This window comes from Pyxicephalus adspersus, chromosome 6, assembly GCF_032062135.1.
Source record: "Pyxicephalus adspersus chromosome 6, UCB_Pads_2.0, whole genome shotgun sequence".
NCBI classification, from domain to species: domain Eukaryota; kingdom Metazoa; phylum Chordata; class Amphibia; order Anura; family Pyxicephalidae; genus Pyxicephalus; species Pyxicephalus adspersus.
In genome coordinates this window covers 19,192,810-19,215,945 of record NC_092863.1, presented here as the reverse complement: position 1 = coordinate 19,215,945, position 23,136 = coordinate 19,192,810, and the positions used below count along the sequence as shown (strand labels likewise).

At 37.1% G+C, this 23,136-nt stretch overlaps 1 protein-coding gene across 1 annotated transcript in view; it reads left to right on the top strand.

The window, feature by feature from the left end:
* Positions 1-498: 498 nt before the first annotated feature.
* The window catches only part of CALCOCO2 (calcium binding and coiled-coil domain 2), a 40,216-nt gene continuing 17,578 nt past the window's right edge, over positions 499-23,136 (top strand). Inside the window, exons 1-10 of the mRNA XM_072414856.1 lie at positions 499-599; positions 7,606-7,864; positions 10,845-10,923; positions 11,843-11,973; positions 13,319-13,360; positions 14,064-14,147; positions 15,302-15,381; positions 16,744-16,828; positions 17,976-18,071; positions 18,920-18,988. Coding sequence (XP_072270957.1) covers positions 7,634-7,864; positions 10,845-10,923; positions 11,843-11,973; positions 13,319-13,360; positions 14,064-14,147; positions 15,302-15,381; positions 16,744-16,828; positions 17,976-18,071; positions 18,920-18,988 — 897 coding nt within the window. The 5' untranslated portion in view covers positions 499-599; positions 7,606-7,633. The remainder of the gene's footprint in view (positions 600-7,605; positions 7,865-10,844; positions 10,924-11,842; positions 11,974-13,318; positions 13,361-14,063; positions 14,148-15,301; positions 15,382-16,743; positions 16,829-17,975; positions 18,072-18,919; positions 18,989-23,136) is intronic.

The window sequence follows — 23,136 nt, the reverse complement described above, 5'->3', positions numbered from 1 at the left end:
AAAATTATTATTATTATTATTATTAATAAACAGGATTTATATAGTGCCAACATATTATGCAGCGCTGTACGATAAATAGGGGTTGCAAATGACAGACAAATACAGACAGAGATACAAGAGGAGAGGACCCTGCCCCGAAGAGCTTACAATCTAGTAGAATCTGCTTCCAATAATAGTATATGGCCACGGCATGCTGCGAATATGCTGATCTTTTATATTTACTATTGTAATGGAATCTTCATAGTTTATGTATAATTTATTTGTCATTCTTCTTTAATACCCCTCCCTTTATATATTCTACCTAAAACCCAATACATTTTTCTATCTCTGTTTTAGTACACTGGTCCTATACTTACATAAATATGGGAATGGCCTTGAATTTAAAGGCCTTTCCTTCAGTTTTCAGTCCACTGAGTCACATATCTATTATTTACACTTTAACTGTAATAGCCCTGCCCCGAAAATAAATGAAACCGAAAGCTCTGTTGATAGTTTATATTTAACTCTCTAGGATTACATGTACGCAGAATCTATTCTGCAGAGCTGTTGTATATCCTTCAAAGAGAGTGTTTTATGAACTACAGTAGATTTCAAAAGTGGTGAGTATAAACTTTGTTCTTCTTGTTTAAATGTAGAGATATCCCTGGTAAACAGATGACTTTGACTTCTAAAATATAAGCACATTCTAGCGGTGACCTATAATATTTTACTTTTACCTTTAGAAATGAGAACAAACTTGGTAATGTTTTGTGTATACTGGACATTCATCTTTTACTTTCTCATGATATGGGATTATACCGTTTGGTATACATTTTACTGCTATTTTTTAAATATGTTATTTGTTATGATCCTTTTTGATGTACTGTTAATTATCCAGTATACTGTACACTATGTTTATGTTTATATCTTGTCCTTTCTCAGTTTTTTTCTGTTATTGTTTATGAAAAGTCTTAATAAAAATTCAGTTTAAAAAAAAATGAGAACAAACAAGGGTTGGGAATTTTTAGCCAGGTGGGCAAACCTACCTGACACGTCAAAGCTATTTGGATAATACCAGCAAAGTTTAATGTACTTCTAAAAACTGAAATGGGAGGGGTTAGGCCAAGTAAAGCTGACAGTAACTCAGAAGTAAAGCGAGATACTAAATTTATAGAATTAGGTTGTTTTGTAGCATGTTGCATTAAACTAGGAATGTAGTCACACTATTGGTAATTTAGAGACATACTTTTTATAGGAGGGAGTGGAGCTAGGCTTTTCAGCAGGTGCAAAGGTAGCGGAAAAAACAAGGAAGTGTATAAACTAGTTATTATTTTACATACAACTGAACAAATTGGATGAGTCATGCGCATTACAATTATGAGTCAGTGCTCATTGTTTCTTTCTACTTTCTCTCTTCTATTTATTGTTTGGACGCTGTTCTGTGTGTTGGTAGGTGCAACATGTGACCTAATACTTTTTCTGTTCCTGTTTTAATTTCCCTTTACTTCTTGAAAGAATGTCTGGTGTTGTCTCACTTACGATTTGTGGAACATTATTTTTCCAAGCAGGTTTTAAATTGGTATTTCCCTTTATGTGATTACCATGCACTTTAGGCGTTGGAATGTTTTCACAATAGTTCATATGATGTTGGTACTGCGTATTTATGTTTAACTCTGTAATTAATATTCCTATATACAATGCAAGATTCTTCTATATTAATGCATTGTCAGCAACAAGTTAAGTGGGATCTACCCAGCAGTCATAGCCAACCGAGTCTTCTTTTCTGTATCATCCTGCTGACAGATGTCGTGACATCAGCGTGTTGTCAGATAGTTACTCAAATGACTTTGGGATGAAGGGAAGAGCTGTTCTCTACCTCGCCAGAAAGAAAGCTGTGATTGGTCAGAGGAAGGTAAAGAAGAAAGTCCCTGGCATCTCAACTCACATGTCCTATAAGAAACACTTATCTTCCCAACATCTATTTCACATTACAGCTAGTTCTGGGAAGTGGGGAAGTGGTCAATAGATTCTGCCTACTTTACTACTACTTGCAAGGCCTGGTCAGTACCAGTATTGTCCAGATATGAGTCCCCCAATCTATCGCCGCAGTCTTCACCTATAGCAGCCTCCTCTCAGCCTCAGGAGACTTGTTGCGTCCCCAGAACTCGGTTGTCCCCAGGACTTAGTGTGCAAGGGATGTGCCTGGAGATAGGCCAGCTAACCAGAAGCCCACAAATACAGAGTACGGATTTATCAGGAAATCCAAAAACAAGCCGAAGTCAAAACTTCGAAATCATTTACCAAGCAAGGTACAAAGGGAAGGGCACAAGCAGAGTCGGGGTCACAAGCAAGGGTCGGTCCAGGCTGAGTTCATCTGATAGTCAGGCACAGGCACAGGTCATTAACCGAGAGTACTGAAAATCACTTTAGCACAGGTAAGCCCAGCAGACACTATAACAGGCACTAGTGACTGGGAGCAGAGAGGCTTTAAAGTCCCAGCAGCCAAAAGCCACGCAGGGCCGAGTCAGGAGCTGATCAGCCTCTTGAATCCCCTTCGGTTGTGCGCAGCCTAACAATGGATGCTGGGGATGCCAATAATACATTAGGCTGCACAAATAAAGGGAAGCAGAGGCTGCTGCTATCTTAGTTCTCCTGGCTGCTGCAAATGACATTGCTGGACAGAACAAACAGTGCTTATTATTGCAATGGTGCACAGCACGGAGTTGCCACGGACAGATGAGCATTTCCTAACACTCCTACTTTTTTTTGGGCCTTGCTAATTGTTTTATTTAAAAAGTGTGCTGTACCCTTGTGATGTCTTTTCCATGCAGTTCAGGTCAATTCCCATCCTTCTAGGGCTGCCTTAAAGTATATATCAACTCCAAACATTTTTTTCGGTAGACAGACTAGATTAGAGAATAATTGGATCTGATTATTATTGCATGTGCCTTTGTTAGAGAGATCAAACCGTCTTTTTGTCCAAGTCATCAATATTACTAGGAAAGAAAAGTAAATGCAACGTTTAAAAATTAGATTTTCCATTAAAACAGAAATAGAAAAAAATCATGCAAATGGGACACATTTTTGTGACAACTGTCTGAAAAGTTATAGCTATTCTTTAACTGCATGTTGTGCTTACAGGGCAGTAGAGGGGAATCTCCTCAATAAAAAATTTGTGGCCAACACCCTAAAACACAAAAAATAACATTTTAACTATTGCCTGCTTTGTCCATAATTAAAAGTTTGGACTTGAGATATACATTAGGCCATTGCTTTCCCTAAAGTGGATCTGAACTCAAAAAGGGAAGCTTTGCTGTTATAAACGCCTAAGCAGCACCTTGAAATATATTGTTTTTATTTCTAAAATAGCAGTGAACTTCCTGACATAAGTGTTCATAGGCACTTGTGTACATAGTGACTCGTGTAAGATCTAGGGCACTGTTGCCTAAAGCTGCGTACACACTTCCAATTTTTATCGTTCAAAATGAACGACGAACGAACGACGAACGATCGATTGGGCAAAAATCGTTCGTAAAAAAAGTAACCAACGACGCCGACGAACGAGGAAAGTCGTTGGAAATGAACGACCGGACCGGCTGATCGGATTGGACGACGATCGTTGACCATCGTTCGTGTGTACGATCGTTCATTGATCGTCCATGGTCTGAGCATGCGTGATGAACGAATGTTCCTGTGGTGCACGTAACTTCCTGTATCGTTCAAACGATCGCATCTATTGTGTGTACAATATCTACGAACGATCGTGTCGTTATCTGTATGTACAGGATCGGTGCTATACGATCGTTCGCAGATATCGCGCAGGATCCTTCGTCGTTCGTTTACCAACGATAATAATTGGAAGTGTGTACGTAGCTTTAGAAAGCTAATCATAGTGTCACGTTAGAGGAGACAGGGCCACTAGGGGGTGCTACGGCATGCACAAAGGTGGTGTGAGCCCTAAGAAGGGCCAAGGCAAAGAGGTCTTCTCCAGAGCCTCTAGTAGTGAGGATGTTGCGCTTCTGGTTACAACTAGGTTGCGTTCCTTGGGCACAGGGGTAGACCACCCACAGAAGAGGACACTTCCAGGTTGATACAGTGATTCCCCCCAGGGGTTCACCTCTCCCACCCCTACACCACCTGGGAACCCCAACACCCCAGCCCAGCAGAGTGCACACTGAGTGACCAAATCGGGAATACACTTGGCAGTATCTATTGACCCAGCATCATGGACAGACTATGTGCAGCATATGCCAACTAAAGCGGTCTTCTGTATGCTGGTCTTGAAAGTTAAAGAAGTGTGCAGGGAGGAAATTTTACACTCAGATTTCTGTGCTTTAGTGGATAGGTTGGAATCGGTGGATACTGAGCTTCAAGCAGCCAAGGGCATGATTATGCAATTTCAGGAACATGTCTCCCACCCAAGTGGTTACCATCTGTGATTTCTGCGACATCTAGAGAATCTAGATAATAGAGGCCACCGCAAAAATGTTAGAATGAGAGGGCTCCCGAGAGCCACACAAGCTGCAGATTTTCCAGTAGTCCTCCAAACCATATTTAACATCATCTTGGGGTGGCTGCATATGGAGTCTATTCAATTAAAAAGGGCGCATAGGGCACCCAGTCCTCCTGGTGATACGAGGCCACTGTATTAAAGAAGCTTCTAGGCTTAGGAAGAATAGGCGGCCTTGAGGGTGTAGTTAACAGTATCCTTGAAGGACCTTGAAAGGGCAATGCAGATCTTGCCCTCTGTTTTCTGTTTTCTATAGTGAAGCTTAGGGGAAAGCTTAAAAGCTTAGACCAAATTGAAAAAAAGATTTGGTGTATTTAGGCCATCGGTAGTAGGACAAAGGTAATAAAGCAGACACATTGTTGGCTGTAAACATAGGGAAGGTGTTGTCTGTGACCAAATTGGTTTTATTGCTTGTTGTCAGGTGAGTGAAAACACCCAGAGAACAATGGATATAATTAATTCTTTAAAAAGAATAAGGATGGGGGACTCTTGCTTAGTCTCGATGTGAAGAAGGTGTTCGAGCGCTTAAGCTGGTCCTTTATGTTCAGCACCCTTTCGCATGTGGGTATCAGGGGACCCTTTCTTTAGGCAATTTAGGCATTATACACCTGCCCTACAGCAGAAGTCATATTCCCCCTCTTCAGCTTCGAGCATATTAGAATTTACAGTGGCACTCCTCAGGGGTGCCGATTGCCTCCTCTCCTGTTTGCACTCTGCATAGAACCTCTGGCTTAATTTATTAGACAGTATCTTGATGTTTCAAGGGTCTCCATAAGTACTATAACCTTTAAAATAGCACTTTATAAGGATGATATCTTGCTGACCCGACGCTTTCACTTTTTTCCTTGCATCAGATGTTAGATGAATATGGTGTTCTGTCAGGTTACAAGATTAACCAGACAAAAATAGAGGCACTGCCCATTAATCTAGATCAAGATCTGTTGCAAAGGTTACAGGAGAAATTTCCATATACTTTTTTGGGCAAATTGCTCAGATTAAAATGGCCATTTTACCGAAATTGCTGTATCTTTTTGAAACCCTCCCAGTGCATATAATAAGGTCAATACTAGGGCATATTCAAGCTGAGGTGATGAATTTTATTTGGGGATATAAACATCATCACCTTCCTAAATCTGTTATGTGTTCCTTGAGGTCCATCCATAAATATTTTCTGGCATCTCAGCTCCGTAAACTGGCCTCCTGGATGACCGTACAATAGGTGTGTATGCGTACAATAGGTGGACGGAGACTGAGAAGCTATAGCTTGCTTCGGTACATCCCAGCTCATTGCTGTGGAGTTCTACCCATCACATACTTGACTCTACTTTATTGGTACTATACTGCCGACAGACTTCATGCTATATACTTGCAGTTGGTACGCTCTATTATTTTTTTGGACGTGTGCAATACTGGTTAGAGGTTAATGGGCTTCTCTCCAGATAGATGGAGACTTCAATAGACTCAGTGACCTACCTGCTGAACGTACCCATATCACAACTCTCTAAACAAAAGCAACTGCTTATGGTGCTATATACTGCAGACCGATGCCTTGGCGGGCATTGGAATACCATTTGCCCACCAACTTTTTCAGAACTGAGAACACCTGTTGGAGACACCATCTTCTTATGCTCTGTAGTGTTATTCTCCAGCTATTTCCTTATCACGCAATACTCTCCTCCCTTTTTATTTGCTTTAGTGCTTTAGATGTTTATGGGGTGCCGCAAAGGTTGTTTTTATTACATAAGTCGCATTTAACGATGGGTTGCAGCGTTGCAAATAGGCATTTTTCAGGATATTTGAGCATTCAAGGAAGGCCAAATAAATAAAGTAGATGTGTTTTAAATGGTAAAGCTAATGCTTTCTATGAAGGCACCTGTCTGACCTGTGGTTACCTAAACAAGTGTTACAATATTGTATGATTTAAGATCGTTCTGCTTTTGAAAATGTTTTCAGATCCTAAATCCAAAAGTTGCTTGCTCAACAGATCACATATGAAAATAACTTGTATGTATAGCTAGCACCTTTTTCTTGGATAGAGAAGGGTGAAAACCTCTCTCAGGTTGTAGAGGTTTTAACCGTTCTCTATCCCTTTTCCCTTTACTTTTTGTCCTGAAGACACAACAGGTAATGAGAAGCTTTTTTCCTATGTGAGTTTATTAGGATCCTAAACAGCCGGTACTAAAACATTTGCCCCAGTTGTATCATTTACCTTCACCTCTTTCTATGATCAGTAGTCAAATTTTCAATTTCCAATCACCTTCTCATGGTCACATAACAACCAAAGAGGGCAAATCTTCCCAGGATGCATTTTCTGTGCTTTGTATTAAAGTTTTTTAGTGGCAGACATCTGTAAAAGACCTCCTTTTCCACATACCAAAGAAGCATTGTTCAGTGGCACAGTGTATCTTCTTATGTGACTTTTTCAGGCAAACTTAGTGCAGATCCAATAGATATGTCTACATGGATTCTGTAATTTTTTGTGCTTGGTTTCACTCTCATTATGTATAGATCCTGAGATTGCTAAAATGCACATTGACTGGCCACAATGTTTTTGGGAAATGGTCCTATAGACGAATGACAAAACATTTAGGGAAGTCACATCCACCCTTGTCTACAGACAAACAAGTTAGGCATTTAAGAAAACAACAATATACCTATCGGAGGAGACTTATGTTTATGTGGACAGTTCTACTGCATCTGGCACAAGTTACCTTGGACCTGTGCAGAGAACAATGAAATATTAAGGCATTTAAGGCATTCTTGAGTTAAACATACTGGCCAGTATTAGAAAGCAAGATAATAGCTCTCAATAAGTTTTCTTTTGGAGAAATGGACATGGGAAAGATTTGTGTAGTCCTAACACACTTCTCGTCCAAGAGTGACAACCCTGCTCCTCTATAGCTAAAATATGGTGGGTGAGACTTGTCATCCCAGGACAGGAAGTGTGCTACTAACAAGGTCATCATGTGAGTGAAGTAAAACACCATAAAGAAAGAAAATAAATGCATAGGACCTGGTATGTTGTTGCTTGTTCGTGAAGGCAAATGACTATAAAATTGTGCTTTATGTATTAGTAACACAATAAAAGGAAAATTTATTTTGTTTTTCAATTTTAGTGTATAGATTTTCCCCGGGTACATTATCATGGAATCTGAAGGCGCTTCAAAAATCACTAATGAACAAGGATCTGTACAAAATTTTAGTGGAGAAGAAGGACCCCCCATCTCCATGAATCTAGCAAGCCTTGAATATTTTTCACAAGTTATCTTCACAAACATACAGAAGTCTTATCCACCAAAAACTGATATCCACTGCAGCTTTCACAAAAGAAAGCACTTCCAGTCTGGCAACAGAGACTGGGTGGGAATTTTTAAGGTAGGTCGGTGTGATGGTATACGTTAATAAAATTCCTTCTAAAAGCACAGCTGGGCTAAGTTAGCTCAAAAAAAAGTGCAGGATCTGGCTAACTATACTCATTTACCTGTTTTTATTGTACTTTGCAGAAGTACTTTTTACCAAAGAAAATGTATTTTGTTAAACAAATCTGGTTTTAGTGGTAATAACATTTAGGGTTCCATTTATAAAACAGGGAACCTGACATTGTCTCAAACATTTCCTGATGGGAATCAATTACTGCCATTTTAACAACACAGACCTGAAAGATTCCACAAGGGCTTGTTTAAGAAAATGTCTCCTTGTTTGATAAATTGAGCCTTTAGTGGTAAAGTGGTAAGGATGTAATATGGTACAGCACTGACACCGTGATCTATGAAAAAAAGCCCAACATGTTTCAGATTAAAAAAAAAACATTTACACAGATAACCCTAAAAAGATGTGTGTACTTTCTTGATATGTTTGTACTGTGGTTTTTCCTAATGCGTTTACTTTCAATAAAATATTTATTAATAGATAAATAAATGAATAGAGAAGGAATTGTACCAACTTTCATTATTGGATAACATGGTAGGTGTACTAAATTCAAGAATTCAGGGAACACGAAACATGATTCCTATTTGAACTAAAAAGCCCTATATTATCCAGTAGTAAATCTTAAAACTAATTTACTTTGTAAAAGGATCAGTTAGCTACGCCTACATTATAACAGACACTGTCAAAATTTTGCTTTCTCTGTTTAATGCCAACAACACACTTTTGTAAGTCTCTACATATTTAATGTAACACATAATATTTAAAATGTTGTCATATGATTTATTTAACACATATAAAGCAACAGAGAATACAAGCAATACATATTAATTCACTGCAGTTTTATATATCTTGCAAAAACATATAAATAATAAAAAATCAACATTTCCAAGATACTCACATGAAAAAGAAAGGCAGAAATTTCATTGTAACAGTAAATCGGTCATATATAGCTGAGGTCATTTTGTATTGTTTTTTAGCATGAATCCCCAGGTCCTTTTTACATCTGTTAAATGAACATTGCTGTTGTTCAAGGACGCTGTGAGACAAGGGGTTTGGGACGGCTAGCAGGTTTAGTGCAGGCATACTTTTGATTGACATCGATAAGCTTTCCAAAAGGTACAGTGTAGCCACCCCATTTGCCTAAAGGGGCATTTCCCTTGTAAAAGTCACAGACTCTCCCTAATTTGGTGCAGGAGTGTGATGGCTGTGGCACATTTCTTTTTACTCTGGGGCCACAACGAGTTTTGAAATTTGACAGACAGATCAGGCTAGTATCAGATGGATGGAGAGTGTGTAACTGATATAAATGACTGTAAATGTGGGCCGTAGTTTGCCCATGCCTGCTGTAGCTCAATCCCTTGGCTAAATTGCCTTTTAGATAATCCAAATCTGCTGGTGGCTACTACTTCCCAATGGCCTTTTGACTAAAATTAATTGTGGTATCTGTTATTTTAAGTGTTCAGGTCCTGCTGCAGCCATCCTCATATTTGTCGAAGGCTGGCTGTAAAGTACTATGCCTGATAAGGATGGGAGACTGGATGGACTGCTCTGTAAGAGGTTATGCCTAGGTTCAACTCCTGTGGTTGGGAGAGAGATGGATGCCGAAGGAGACCAGAGACCTCCAGAAGAAGCTGAGTCGATGCAGCCCCAGTGGATATTGATTAGATGAAGACACTTTGGGTCTGGCTGGTGAGCTCAAAAGGTTGAGGTCATAGTGCTTTGTCCCCCGGGGGATGGTGTCCTGGGGAAACCAGAAAATCAAGAGAGATTTGAGTTCCCACTGTAAATTTCTCTGAACTGGCTTGACTTCCCATGTAATGTGCACGTATTTTTTCTCGTTTGTATTGCTATGTTAGCTTGCACTAAACGAAGGTTGCAGGTATGTTCAGGGCCTGTCCTGAAGTTTGGGGCTTGAGTTGCGTAGCCTTATGCTTAGTTTTTCTCTCTTAGCGGAAGTCCCTTTGGGAAAGCTCTTTACTTGTCACTTGTTGGACCGTCTTCAGCTGGTCCATACGGATCTGAACCTGCCTGGTTTTGGCCAGGTGGATTATAGTATACCAGGCCCCTGTCAGGAAACTGTCACCCTCTGATTACCCTTGATTACCACTGACATTAAGCCAAAAAGTTATAGTGAATCCAAAACTTTACAGTTGCCACTAGGACAGGAATTCAGGGGTTTGAGCCTTTCCTAAACTATAGAGGACTAATAAGAAAAACAGCTATACTTTCTTTGGGACCTAGCACTATCACAAGGTTGATTCTTTATGCAGGTAAATCAAGACTGATTAGACAGGTCAGTAGATTTCATCCATAGTTTGCTGAAAACAGGAAGCTGAAGTAATACCTACGTGTTATGCTGGCTCTCCTCGATTGGAATAATCAATATCCAGTGAAAGACTGGAAAAGAGAGGGCTAGATGATGCTGGATGTCCAACAGCAAGGAAATGAGTCCAACTCTATCTGACTTGCTGCAATTTCTAAAGCACATAGGGCCTGATTTATTAAAGCTCTCCAAGGCTGGAGAGGATACACTTTACTCAGTGAAGCTGAGTGATCCAGCAAACCTGGAATAGAGTTCTTTAAAGTCATTTGCTATTTGCTAGTAATGTTCTGAATCCTGGACCAGATCCATTCCAGGTTTGCTGGATCACCCAGCTTCACTGATGAAAGTGTATCCTCTCCAGCTTTGGGGAGCTTTAATAAATCAGGCTCCATAGTGCAAGGCTGATTGTGTTTGCAGTAATTTCAGTACAGTAGAGGCGTCTGTAGGCTGTGCAAGATTAAAAGTAAGTCTCGAGTTCAGGTTAAAGTTGGATTATTTTGAACCTTTATAGGCATTTCGCTGTTTACAAGTTTAATTCTGCAGCCCTCTTCTACATTTATTACTAATAAAGCCCTTTGTTTGTATTTTTCTTCTGCACTATAGGTTGGATGGCAAACCACAAAGGAATATTACACGTGGGTTTCCGTATCAAGGGGTATGGAGAATAATGTTTTATTTAAAGGTCAGAATCTTTTCTTTTCTTGTTCATTAACATACATTAACAAAAATTAGAATTTATCACCGTGTCAACATTTTGAATAGATGATTCCACAGCCACAAGTGTATCTTTTATGCTGAAATTACATATTTGTTTAATTGCTGTAGTGACTTGATTTTATTCCTATTCTTTTGTCCCCTCCTTGTTGAGAAAAGTAGTGAGGATGAATGCCCAGGGTAACATACAGTTTAAAAAATTGTTTTAGTAGAGTTGAAAAATGGCAAAAGTCAAGTCAAGTTTTTATTTATGCATTCCTACAAAGAGATTTCTCCTGACTTCCTGTCTTGTTGACACTGTTTATTGGAACAGAAAGTTAAGAGAAGACTCAATGAGCACACAAGAGGCAATATACCAAAAACAAAACAAAAAAATACTAATAGCTGTGCTAACTCATTCTCCTAAAAATATTATTTAGTTGATCTTTCTAAATAAATATTAAATATTATATAATAATATGTAATATTAATAAATCTAAAATTTACAGTAATCTGTAAACACATTTGTAAAAATGTGATCCTAACAAAATGTAGAACCCCTGCACTGCACAGAATCATGTGACAGAAGGCTGTAGGCCCACGAATATAATTGTCATATATTACATAGGATTTAGGTTCACCTAAGCTCTGTTCTGGCTTCAGAAAATTTGCAGTATTTCCTGCATTAGCATACCATTAACAGATTTTACTTTTCTTTTACAACTTAGAAAGCTGTGGTATTAATATTCAAAACTATAGCTGAAGGAAAAATTGCAGGCATGTCAACAGAAATCATCAGATGTATGCCGTCTTCTATTTTAAATTTGTGTTTTGTATAAATTAGCCCAACCATCACAGATTCGATCTATGTTTTAGCCCTGATATTAACATGGGAACCTTTGTTGCAGCTTATTATCTACCCAAGGATGATGAATATTATCAGTTCTGCTATGTAGACCAGAATGGAGAAGTTCGAGGTGTCAGCATCCCTTTCCAGTTCATAGAGGATGAAGAAGAAATTGTTTTAGTGACAACTCAGGTCTGTTTTTACCCTTTATTTTTTATTTATTCTATAATGTATCTCAGGACAGAATTATAATGCAACATGCATTAGGATGTTAGCTTTGAGTTGCTTTTAACTTACTTAAGGATTTGCTTAGATCTACGGTGCTTTTGCATTCACATTAAATTGTATGGGGGAGAAATGAGGCTCGGTTCATAACAAAAGCTTGTGTACATAAACACACCACATATGAAGGGCATTAGACTTAGCATTTGGATGAAGAAGACCAGCAGTTTTTTTTTTACATTCAGGCTCCCTTTAATAGTCCTTTGGGAGTGGTGAGTACAGACCTTAACAGCTGGCTGTAGCTTTAGCCAAACATCAATTGCTATAGATTGTTTTCTAAAAGCTTGGTTAAAGCTAAAGCTATTAATCATTTGAGTTACAGTCTCAATTTATGAAATGGTAACAGAACAGTAGAAAATTATGCCATGGCTGCTTCATTGCCCATTTACACTTCCCCCATTATAGTGCACATGTGCGTGTTGTGTCATGTGTTATTATTATTAATATGAAACAGGAATAATAAAGCGCCAACATATTATGTAGCACTGTACAATTAAATAAGGGTTGCAAATGACAGAGGAATACAGACAGTGACACAGGAGGAGGAGAGGACCCTGCCCCGAAGAGCTTGCAATCTAGGAGGTGAGGGGATTAGGAAGGGAGACATGTAGTGATGGGAAGTAGTGATGTTTTTAAAAAACAGAGGAGGACAGGTAGGCAAGTTTGAAAAAAATGTGATTTAGGTGTTTTTTTAAATAAGCAGAAAGTAGATGCAAGCTGAAAACACACACAGGAACAGGACAAAAAAATTGATATGCAGCCTTTTTTATTGCTTTTTAAGGTGCATTCTGGTGTGCTGGAACACGTATGTCAGAGCTAAATTACCTTTGGGCAGCAGGATATCATATAAAATGAATGCAATATGCTAACCAATGTGACATGTGTTGCAGTAACACTGCAAGTGTCAACAGTAGTATTACTAAAGCACCAATCACAAAAGTGTGTTTCAACCCCCGGGGCCTGTGTTGGTGTGCGTTTGATTTCTTTAAGCATGTTCAGCTTTCCAATATGGGCCAATGAGAATGAAAAATCTACTGAGACAAAAAAAACTTCAGTAAGAAGTATGTCATGTACAAGCGTAGCATAAAAATACTATCATATGTAGCAAACCTGCAGAGTGCAGGTGTCAGGAGTTTGTAATGTATAGAGTGGAAGGGTCATGTGTCTAAAAAGTAGGTATGCAATGTAAAAGTCAAGATCTTACAGAGTAATGTATGCTGCTCTCCTAACCATTTAATTTGTATTTTAATTTTAGGAGGAAATGGAAAAGATTATTGAGGAGAACAGAAGACTAGAGGTACCCAATTATTAAGAGAAAAAGTCTGGTTAGAAATTACACCGAGAAAATTGTACATGATTACGTTATGTATCTTGTCTTCATTACCATAGATAGAGTACAGAAAAGTTAAAACCCTTGTTGGTTTATTTTTTTGCTGATTGTGTTCCATTGGGAAGATTTACCCTCACTTCCTGTCCTGGAAATGCAACAGAGGAGAATGAAAAAACAAATAAAACAAACAAATAACAAAGTTGATACAGGGACACATCTGCAGGAATTACAACTTCCCAGAAGTTCTATCCCTTTTTTATTCTATCAACTAAACTAAAGGAAAATGTTTTGCTATACAGGCACAGGTATACTCATCATACAGCTAAAAAAATAAATGGGAAATATGATGAAAAATGAATAAACAGAAATGACTTTCATAGCGCCAAACATGTTAAAATGCTTAGCAAATTCTGAAATATAGGTAGCTAAATATATACGTAAAAATTAACTTTTCCTTGTCTCCGAGGTCAGTGGGAATGTTGAAGAAAGGGGTTGGGATGATGAGAATGGAAAAATCATCATTTGATAAAATGCATGAAAGAGCACCTATTGTCTTTACTTTGCTCTCATTTTTATAAATTAGTCTAACAATATTTTGTCATCAGTACTGCATGTATGGAAGTACGCAGCCAACGTATTTATGTATAATCTTCTTATTGTTTTGTTGAAGGAAAAAAATCATATTCTGACTGAGATGATTAAAAACCTTGAAGCTAATTTACAGAAGAACTACATGCTAGAGAAGGAAAATAAGGTATCTGTGACCCAAATCCATATATAGCAATTGTAAAAAAATTATATTAGTGTTGTCTGAATTTGCCTCCATTCAGTTAGAGAAAACAGAGTTAAAAATAATGAATTTAGAGTATAAAATTTCAACAACAATTGGTAGTTCTTTGGCTGGGAGCCTGTTGGTAATGTGAACACTTTGCAGTTTCTGCCCTCTGTTTACTGTTATTAAAAAGCCAAGTTAATTTGGGTGGGATTATTTCTGCCTCTGACAACCCCCAGCCTATGGGAATAGGGCTTGATGTATACCCTATGCTTGGGATAATAATGATTGTTAACATTAGCAGCTATTGCCTATGAACCATTGTTTAAAGTGCACAGGAGTCAGCTGTATACACAGAGCATTATACAGGCCACCAGGTTTTGCACCAAACATACCTATTTGGAATTGTGTCCAAAAAAGTTTAACTTTGACTCATCAGACTATACCACATTTTCCCACATGCTTTTGAAAGACGCTGTAGTTTTGGCAAATTTTAGCCAGTCCAGGATGTTTTTCTTTGTTAGAAAAGGCCTCCATCATACAACACTTACGTATCACCAATAACATACCATTCTCATGGTGAAGCATGGTGGTGGCAGTATTATACTTTGGGGTTCCTTTTCTGCAGCTAAATCAGAGGCTTTAGTCAAGATCGTGGGAGTTATTACCAGTTCCAAATACTTGTCTCTTTTTGTCCAAAATCCATTCTGAAATAAATGGGCTACCACTTGACTCTCTTCTAAAAAAAAAGGTTATTCAGTGTCTAGCTTTTTTTTGTATTTTGAGTCAAAGACCTAAAACAAACATACTGTAAATGAGTTCCTTATCTTAACAAATTCGTCCCTGGTCAAAGATCTAGAAAACATGGCGTCCAATAAACTAGCATTCTTAAAGGAGAGCTCATCAAGTATTATTGTTATTATTATTATTATTATTAATATTATTAATAAACAGTATTTATATAGCACCAACATATTACGCAGTTCTGTACATGATGACAGAAAGATACAAACAGTGATACAGGAGGGGGAAGCCTTAATACATTTCTGATAATAGAATTACTTTAACTTAAATGTAATAATAGAACTCCACACATTTTTGGTATCTAAACTAATGTCATGTATTTGTCTTATCAGGAGATGCAAATCCAAGTAAAGAACTTTGAAGAGGAGAAAGAGATTGTTAAAGCAAAACAACTAGAAACAGTACAGCAACAGTATGTATATGGAAATGATGGCTCTTTGTATATATTGCATACTATCCAAATCTGTTTATGTAAATCATCATCTGCATAAAAACTTAACTTAAACTTAAAAATACTTAAAAGATCGTACAGATAAATATTAGCAGCCACTGAATTTGTTAGCAGCCACTGAAGGGAACTCTAAACATTGTTCTAATATTTATTCTCCCTGTCCTGATGGAGGGGATTTTGTATTACTGTTTAGTAAAGGAGGTGAGGAGAATGGGGTACATACAGCAAAAAATATCCCGAATACCTTAGAATGCCTAAGAGTGCTTTAATTGCCTGTAGCCATTTTGGAAAGAGCTGACAGGAGCTTAAACACATCTGCAGTCTAAAGCTGTAGCTAAACATTATGAAACTGAAGTTTATTGTGCTTATATTTTTTGTGGTTCCCTTTTCCCCCCTTTCATCAAAATGCTAATTAACTTCTTTAAAAAGTTTTTTTTTAGTTTCATTACTGATGCTGACCTCTTTTCACTTCTGAAAGTGCTTACAATGGGCTTGTGAGCATCAGAAATGGACCATGTAGCTAATGTGATCTAAGTCACGTTTCCTTTTGATCATGTGGTTAGTTTGGAAGGTTTGCATCATTTACCAGGGAAAGTGATAGGAACATGATGCACTATGGTAAGATGGCAGGCAAACAGGCTACTGCTGAAAAGTTCTCTGAACAATTTAGGAAGTGTAGCTGGGATTACAATTTGGGGTACAATTCTACAAGATTTATTTTTTGATAATTTCTGTACAAGGAGAGATATACTCAAAGTGATTGGCTCAAGATTTACTGATTCCAAACAGTATGTATGCCATGTGGCCGTGCATCATAGTAAAATTGTCTAAGGGCAACTACTGCACATTCAACTATTACCCCAATTAGCAAAAAAGCATCTGTCTCTTTGTTTTCCTTTGTTAAAAGAGCCTGAATTTTGCAGACATTATGGATAAACTGTGTTGGCTGCCATACCTCTGTTTAAGTGTACCTTTTACTAAAAGAGAATGTAGCAGCAAAAATGTATATATCAATAAAACAGTAAAAAGCCAACTCATTTTAGGGTAAAAAATTCTTTAGGGCATAAGTAAATAAATTATGTTTATATTGATCACAGTGTGTTTTTCTGTAACTACAGTTTACCTAAAATGGAAATATGTTGTAGTAATGTAGTGCAACAGTTTGAATAAAATTATTTTTAATCATTGCTAATAAAAAGATAGCTGCATTTGTCAATGAAATAGCAATCGAATAGGTTTATCCATAACAGTGTAAAAGTAAAAATTTGAATAACATTACACATTATATAAAGATTCATCACACTTTCATTTTCCTCGGTACAGGAATAAAGTACAGGAACTTCAAACAGCCTTGAAAGAAAAAAATATTCATCTGGAAAAAATTGAGACTGAAAATAAACAATTGAGGGTGAGTTTATGACATCCGAGGTAAAAGTTTGGATATTGTTTCTTTATCCTAATGAATATGTGTAGCCTAACAATAATTTTCCCTTATTTGCTTACTTTTAAACTATTAAAAGTGTTTTGTTTTATTTGTGTGATAAGTGCAACAAAATACCTATTGATCCTGCCAGAAGTCCAGAACTGTCTTTTTTTCTAAGGAGGTTTATTAGTCTTGTCTAGTTTAACTAAAGCCGGCCAAAACTAGGCACTTGTTAAATGCAATATATAAAATGTTTTTTATTTAAAAACTACAATCAGTCTAGAATCTACACTCTGGTGGAGAAAAAATCTGTTTTAGCTGAAAGAGGGAGAAGAGCATTATATATTTTTGGCATCAAATAATTATCTCAGGCTCCTAAATAAAAATGATTTGAATATGAACAGTGTTTACCCACAGATATGAGCCTGTTGTTAACATACACAGTGGGTAGTGCTCCTATTGGCTGGTTGTTGACATAGTAACACTGCCTGCTGAATACCTTAACAATGGGCAATGTATACATCAAGCTCAGTGTTAAAGAAAACAGCAGCCAGTGCTCCCCTCAGTTGATGGTCACAATAGGAGTGTTTTCCACTGTTTCCTTGTCCACAGAAATCAATGTTCTACCACTGACAACCACTAGTGTTACCCATTGTATACAATACCAACTGGCTCCATGTTCCTATTGACTGTTGTTAAAGTATACATTAGATAACATTCCAATTGCCTTGAGTCACCCCTCGTAGTAATTTGGGTATGCATTAGCAAAAGTTGTATGTCAGTAAGTATGGAATACCATCAACTACATTTCAAATGCATATCCCCAGAACTTGAAGCTAGCTATATCCTTCAAATATGTTCTGACCATAGATCATTTTCTTCTCTTATGCCATTATCATTCATATTTGGAGTACCCCAACCTTAGTTCTGGGATGAAAAAACAATAGCAGTTTCCATTCTAGCTTGGAGGATAGCACAGTAAATTATATCAACCATATTGAGCAACAATCATTCTATAGTCCCTGAAATAATACACAAAATAGCTCTTAAACAGATAATGCAAAGCACAATATTGGGATAAATCTATGAGTAGGTACATCTATGATAACATTCTTTCCCTCTTCTGTTACAGAGTGAGAATGAAGCCAAGCAGCAAGAATTAGTGAACCTTGGTGGTCTTTTGGATAACTGTAAAGAAGAGTTAATCAAACAGAAAGATAAACTTGAGGTTTGTATGCCAAATACTACAGGTATGGCTTTGTTTTAACTGGACTCTTTGGAAATGCTATGGGTAAAATATAAATGATAAATTAAGTTTTTTTAAAAAGGATCAAGAGGAGTCCTCAAAACAATAATTACAGAATAAAAATGTCTATTTATCTGCCTTACCCTACCATAGGGGTCTATTTATAAAACAGTAAATCTATGAAACACTGAAACATTCTCAGGTGGAAAATCTTCCAGATCCAGGTGTCTGCAATGGCATTAATTGATGTTTCTTTGAATTATTTAATATTTTTTAATGACTGTATACATTTCTGCACTCACTAAAATGGAAACAAGCACATTTTTCTTGACTTACTGTGTACTGTTGTCAATTCTATGGTATTTTATCTATATCTTACTTAATTTATTAGATTGAGTTAATATATTATAAGAAAAAAACAACAACAGTGCTATAAACTGGATATTATCAAACCCCTTTCATGTACTAAAAAGTTATTAAAGCATATGTCCACTATGCAGATCACTGGGTAAATTATTTTAGTACCTCTTGCAATGTAGTACATATGTTTTATAGATACCACATAGGTAACACATTAAGTGTTATGAGATTTTTGTAAAAATTGGTGGATTTTATAAAAAAGGAGAGTTATGTTAATATGACATGTTATTTATGCACATTCATTCAGTTGTTCCAGATATCTTCAAATTTGGTTGTTCGCTTACCAACCTGTTGTTCAACAAGGTGGTAAATGCCAGGGATGCATGTCATTAACCTCAATCTGATTTTTATATCAAAGTTAAATAATAAATGGAAAGTAAACAGTTTAATTTTGTATTTTTACATTCCAGCTGCAAACAAGAAATTTGACAACAGAAAGAATGCAGAAGGAGGAATTACAACATTCACTGGAGGAAGAGGTAAAGGAATAAAGTGTGCACTGACTTTACCCAACAGCAAAAGTTTGTTTTCAAAAAATAACTGGTAAAATGAAATGATGCCCAAATAAATGTATGTTTGTTGCATGTAAAGTCTTTAATATACCGTTTAAATGCAGTTTGAGGGGATAAAGTCAATATATTTGTGATTAATTCTGCATTGTTAGCTATCCAGAATGCTACCTGTGTCCTGTGGAGAGCAAGATATGCCTTAGGTATGACAGATGCTAAGTAGGCCTGAAAAGATATTATTATAAACTGAATTTTTGACTTGGTACACAATGTTGTTTCTTAGCTTTAGATTTTTAAAACCCCAGAATGTCCCAGAAAGTCAAAAACCTACAAACTCTTGTGTATTACTTTTATGGTACATGTATTTGTCAGGTTACCTCTGCAGGATCAATTCCTGGTCAACCTTGTTCAAATACTGCCTAAGTGAAAAGAATAATTAATTATATATTCATTGACAGTAAGAAAGAAGTGTACAACATTTAGGTCTATTACAGTGGCAGGGGTCTCAGCACATACTTGACCGACATATATAATGGAATTCCCATAGGGACCCCTTGCAGTTATAGAAAGGGTACGTCCCGTCTTAAATGTCACTACAGGTAATCATCGAGACACCAAGAACTGGAATGCTGCAGTGCAAATGTCAACAGATAAACTACACAATAAAAACCAGATTGGGATTAAGTGAGGAAATACAATTTATTATATATACAATAACACAAGTGGCATAAAGCAAACAAGGGAGAACAAAATAACAGCGAGCAAGACAAGTCAGGAACAGGGGACAAAATGAGTCACAGGTTGAAGGAGCACCAGATACAGTAAAAAAGTTACACAGGATAACTGTGTAATACTGAGGCACTTTGAGACTTTATTCAAGCTCATTCTAATTCATTCCGGGTTCAGGCAGGCTTCTGTAGAATGGTTCAACAACTCAACAAGAACACTGTGCATGAAATTCGCCTAAAAAATGGAAATACCAACACCAGGCAAGGCCAGGTCATACTAGATCTGTCTAAATCGGTGGCTAAATTTTGCCAAATGTAAAATAATCTGGATTGGAACAATATACTATATTCCAGAACTGCTCACTGGTTTTGTCCTGAATATCAGCAGAAATATTCTTTTTTCCATTTACAATCACACATAGTATAAGGTATCATTTGGAGCATCTTGATACAAGGTTATCACAACAGTGGAACAAGTGAAAATAGCCAAGTCAATTTTTCTAATGGCCAGATTTCTACATATAATTACATAAGATTTTTTAGCAGGTGCCACATGCCAATTAATATATAACTTCTGCTACAACTCAAATATATGGGACTTTTTGGGCACTCATATTAAAATAGAAAAAAACATAAGTTTTATTTTAACAATTAAAAGGTACATAAAACTATCACACTCATAAAACAGCTCAAGTATTGTTAAAGTATCACAACTTCATGATCTCATGTAATCAAAAAATATTGGCGCGTTTCGCGGATATAGCCGCTTCTTCAAGAAATAGCGTTGAGATCTATCTGTTGAAACCCATCAATCAACCACTCAATGTGGATACCTCCTCCAAAATAAACATGTGCGGATCAAACAACGGAGGGAACAGGCAGCACGGCAAGACAGAGACCCAGGAGTATCATACGAGTTATAAGCAGGTATAGCTCTTATGTCGATGGAACTTAGTTTACTCAAGTGTTCATATGTGGCTCCCTTCAGTTTGACTGCAACAATCGGTTAAAAATTCAACAAACGTGAAGCTTACCTGGTGCCTGTGTCCTATTCTTTTATGTACCTTTTAATTGTTCAAATACAAGTTATGCTTTTTTTCTGTTTTATTATGAGTGCCTAAAAAGTCATGTATTTTTGAGTTGAAGTGGTAAGTCTCATGTTAACTGTGTAGCCATTCTGGTCATTTGACCTCACTATTAAGTCAGCCTTGTTTTATTTACTTGTATTTATGTAGCACTGACACATGCAGCATTTTACAAAGTCTATAGTCATATTACTAACTATTCTTCAAAACAGCTCACAATCTAATGTTCCTACCATACTCATATATTATTAATGCCAGCTTTCTTAAAGGGAAGCCAATTAATCTAACTGTATGCTGTTGGGAGGAAACCAGAGCCCCCATCAGAAGCCTACACAAACACTGGGAGAACATACTAACTCCTTGCATGTAATGCCCTGGCCAAGATTTGAACCTGTGAGTGCTAGCCACTGAGCCAACCATTCTGCCATGTGCTAGTATTCTACATTGCTTATGTTACAAGTATGTGGAAACGTCATAGAGGAAACCATAATAAGGCCTGATCAGGGGATAAGGGAGGGGAAAGTTGGTGTCAAGCAATAGGCCCTATATGTGCGCTGCCTATAGTAGGTTTTTTGTTTTGGGTTCCAGCTCGACAGATTGCACAAGGACATCGTGGGATTGCTGTACTAACACTACACTTTTACATCAGGTAAACACAAACATCTTTGGTGAATTTAGCGCCTGTTTGTCACTTAAGTGAAAAACACAATTTATTTTGAATGGAAAAAATTAAGCACTGTAAAACATAAATACAACAACCTAGTGAACATGTAAAAGACAGATCAGGAAGGGGTGTCTTCTGATGGATGTCAGAGAAATGTCCTTAGAAATTATATTTTGTGATCATTTCCAGTGACAGATGAATGAACAAGTGCTGTTTACACAATGGTGTTCTGTTCTATGGAGAGCATGAGTGAATGGCACCCTTCTGTGCTATCCTTCATAGAAGTGAGCAGCAGACATTCCATATGTACATAGCTTTAGGTTCAGGAAGTAACAGATCCAGAATATACAGACACTGACATTAAAATACTTAGGTACTCACATTCTTTGTGTGTGTGTGTGTGTGTGTGTGTGTGTGGGAGGGGGGGGAACTAATTGCTGGAACTTGTTAACTTCTGTGAGATACCTGCTGTTGGACACTGAAACTACATATTTTTATTACATGGAACACCATGCCACCACCATGCACCAGTTCCTCAAAGCCAAATTACCAGTGGGGCTTGGGATGTTACAGGAGTGTTGGGAACTTTTAGGCTTTTTAAGACATTATCTATTATTAGTGTACAACTTGGATCAGGGGTACAATCACTTTTATTCTTTTGCCCCTCCTATTATCGGCTTAGTGGAAAATATTCTACACTGCATAATGATCAAAGACATAAGATGTCTTAATGTGCTTCTTTCTGCGCTTCATAGCATAAACATTCTTGGACGAGCCAGCATTGATGTTTTGTATCCGATGCTAGACTTAAAGACATGTTAAGTTAGCCACTAACTGGTGATCTAACCATATGCTAATGCTTATGACAATGCTTACTATCTTTTTTATTTTAAACTTTTAAAGATTTGTACTGTTATTTTTGTTTAGCATTATTACTGTTAACTGAATATATTATGACTTGCTGTTTTTACTTTTGGTATGTTTTCAGTTATGCTTTTCTTCTACATACTTGCTTTTTATTGGGTACTATTACTGCAGATTTACATTTATTTGGACATTACAACTTCTAATGAACATTGGTTTTAATTGGGCTTGTCTTGGAAATATTACTGTTCGTTAGGGTTAGGGTTTTCAGTCTGTGTTTTTACTGGATAAGATATCCCCCACATACCCTATATAATATCCATACATGTCCCCACAATCTGATATCGCTATATAGACGTCATGTAACTTCAGAAAATAGGTAAAGGAAGTCCAGTGGGAACATTTTTACTTTTTCCACAAAAAAGGATTGTCTCTTAGAAACCATATATATAAATAAGAAACCTTATTGTTAGTGTGTGTTGTGTGGGGAGAGTTGACCATTCTGACTACTACTTTTTTAATTTTTTGGCATTGGTAAGTGTCTGTAGTGTCACTGTCAGACTACCTATGTTTTGTTTGACATTAGCTTGTTTATTAGCTCTACATATGGCTAAAACTGAATATTAAGATTCCTCCAATAGACTTTAATAGATTTCCCTGCAAAGTTTGGAAGCTTTAAGCAAGTTTGACAAGTAAGTTCATCAATAAAAAATGTATATTTTTATCTGTTGGAAATGTGGGTTCAGCATTGTAGACATTGTTATTGAATGTGCCTAA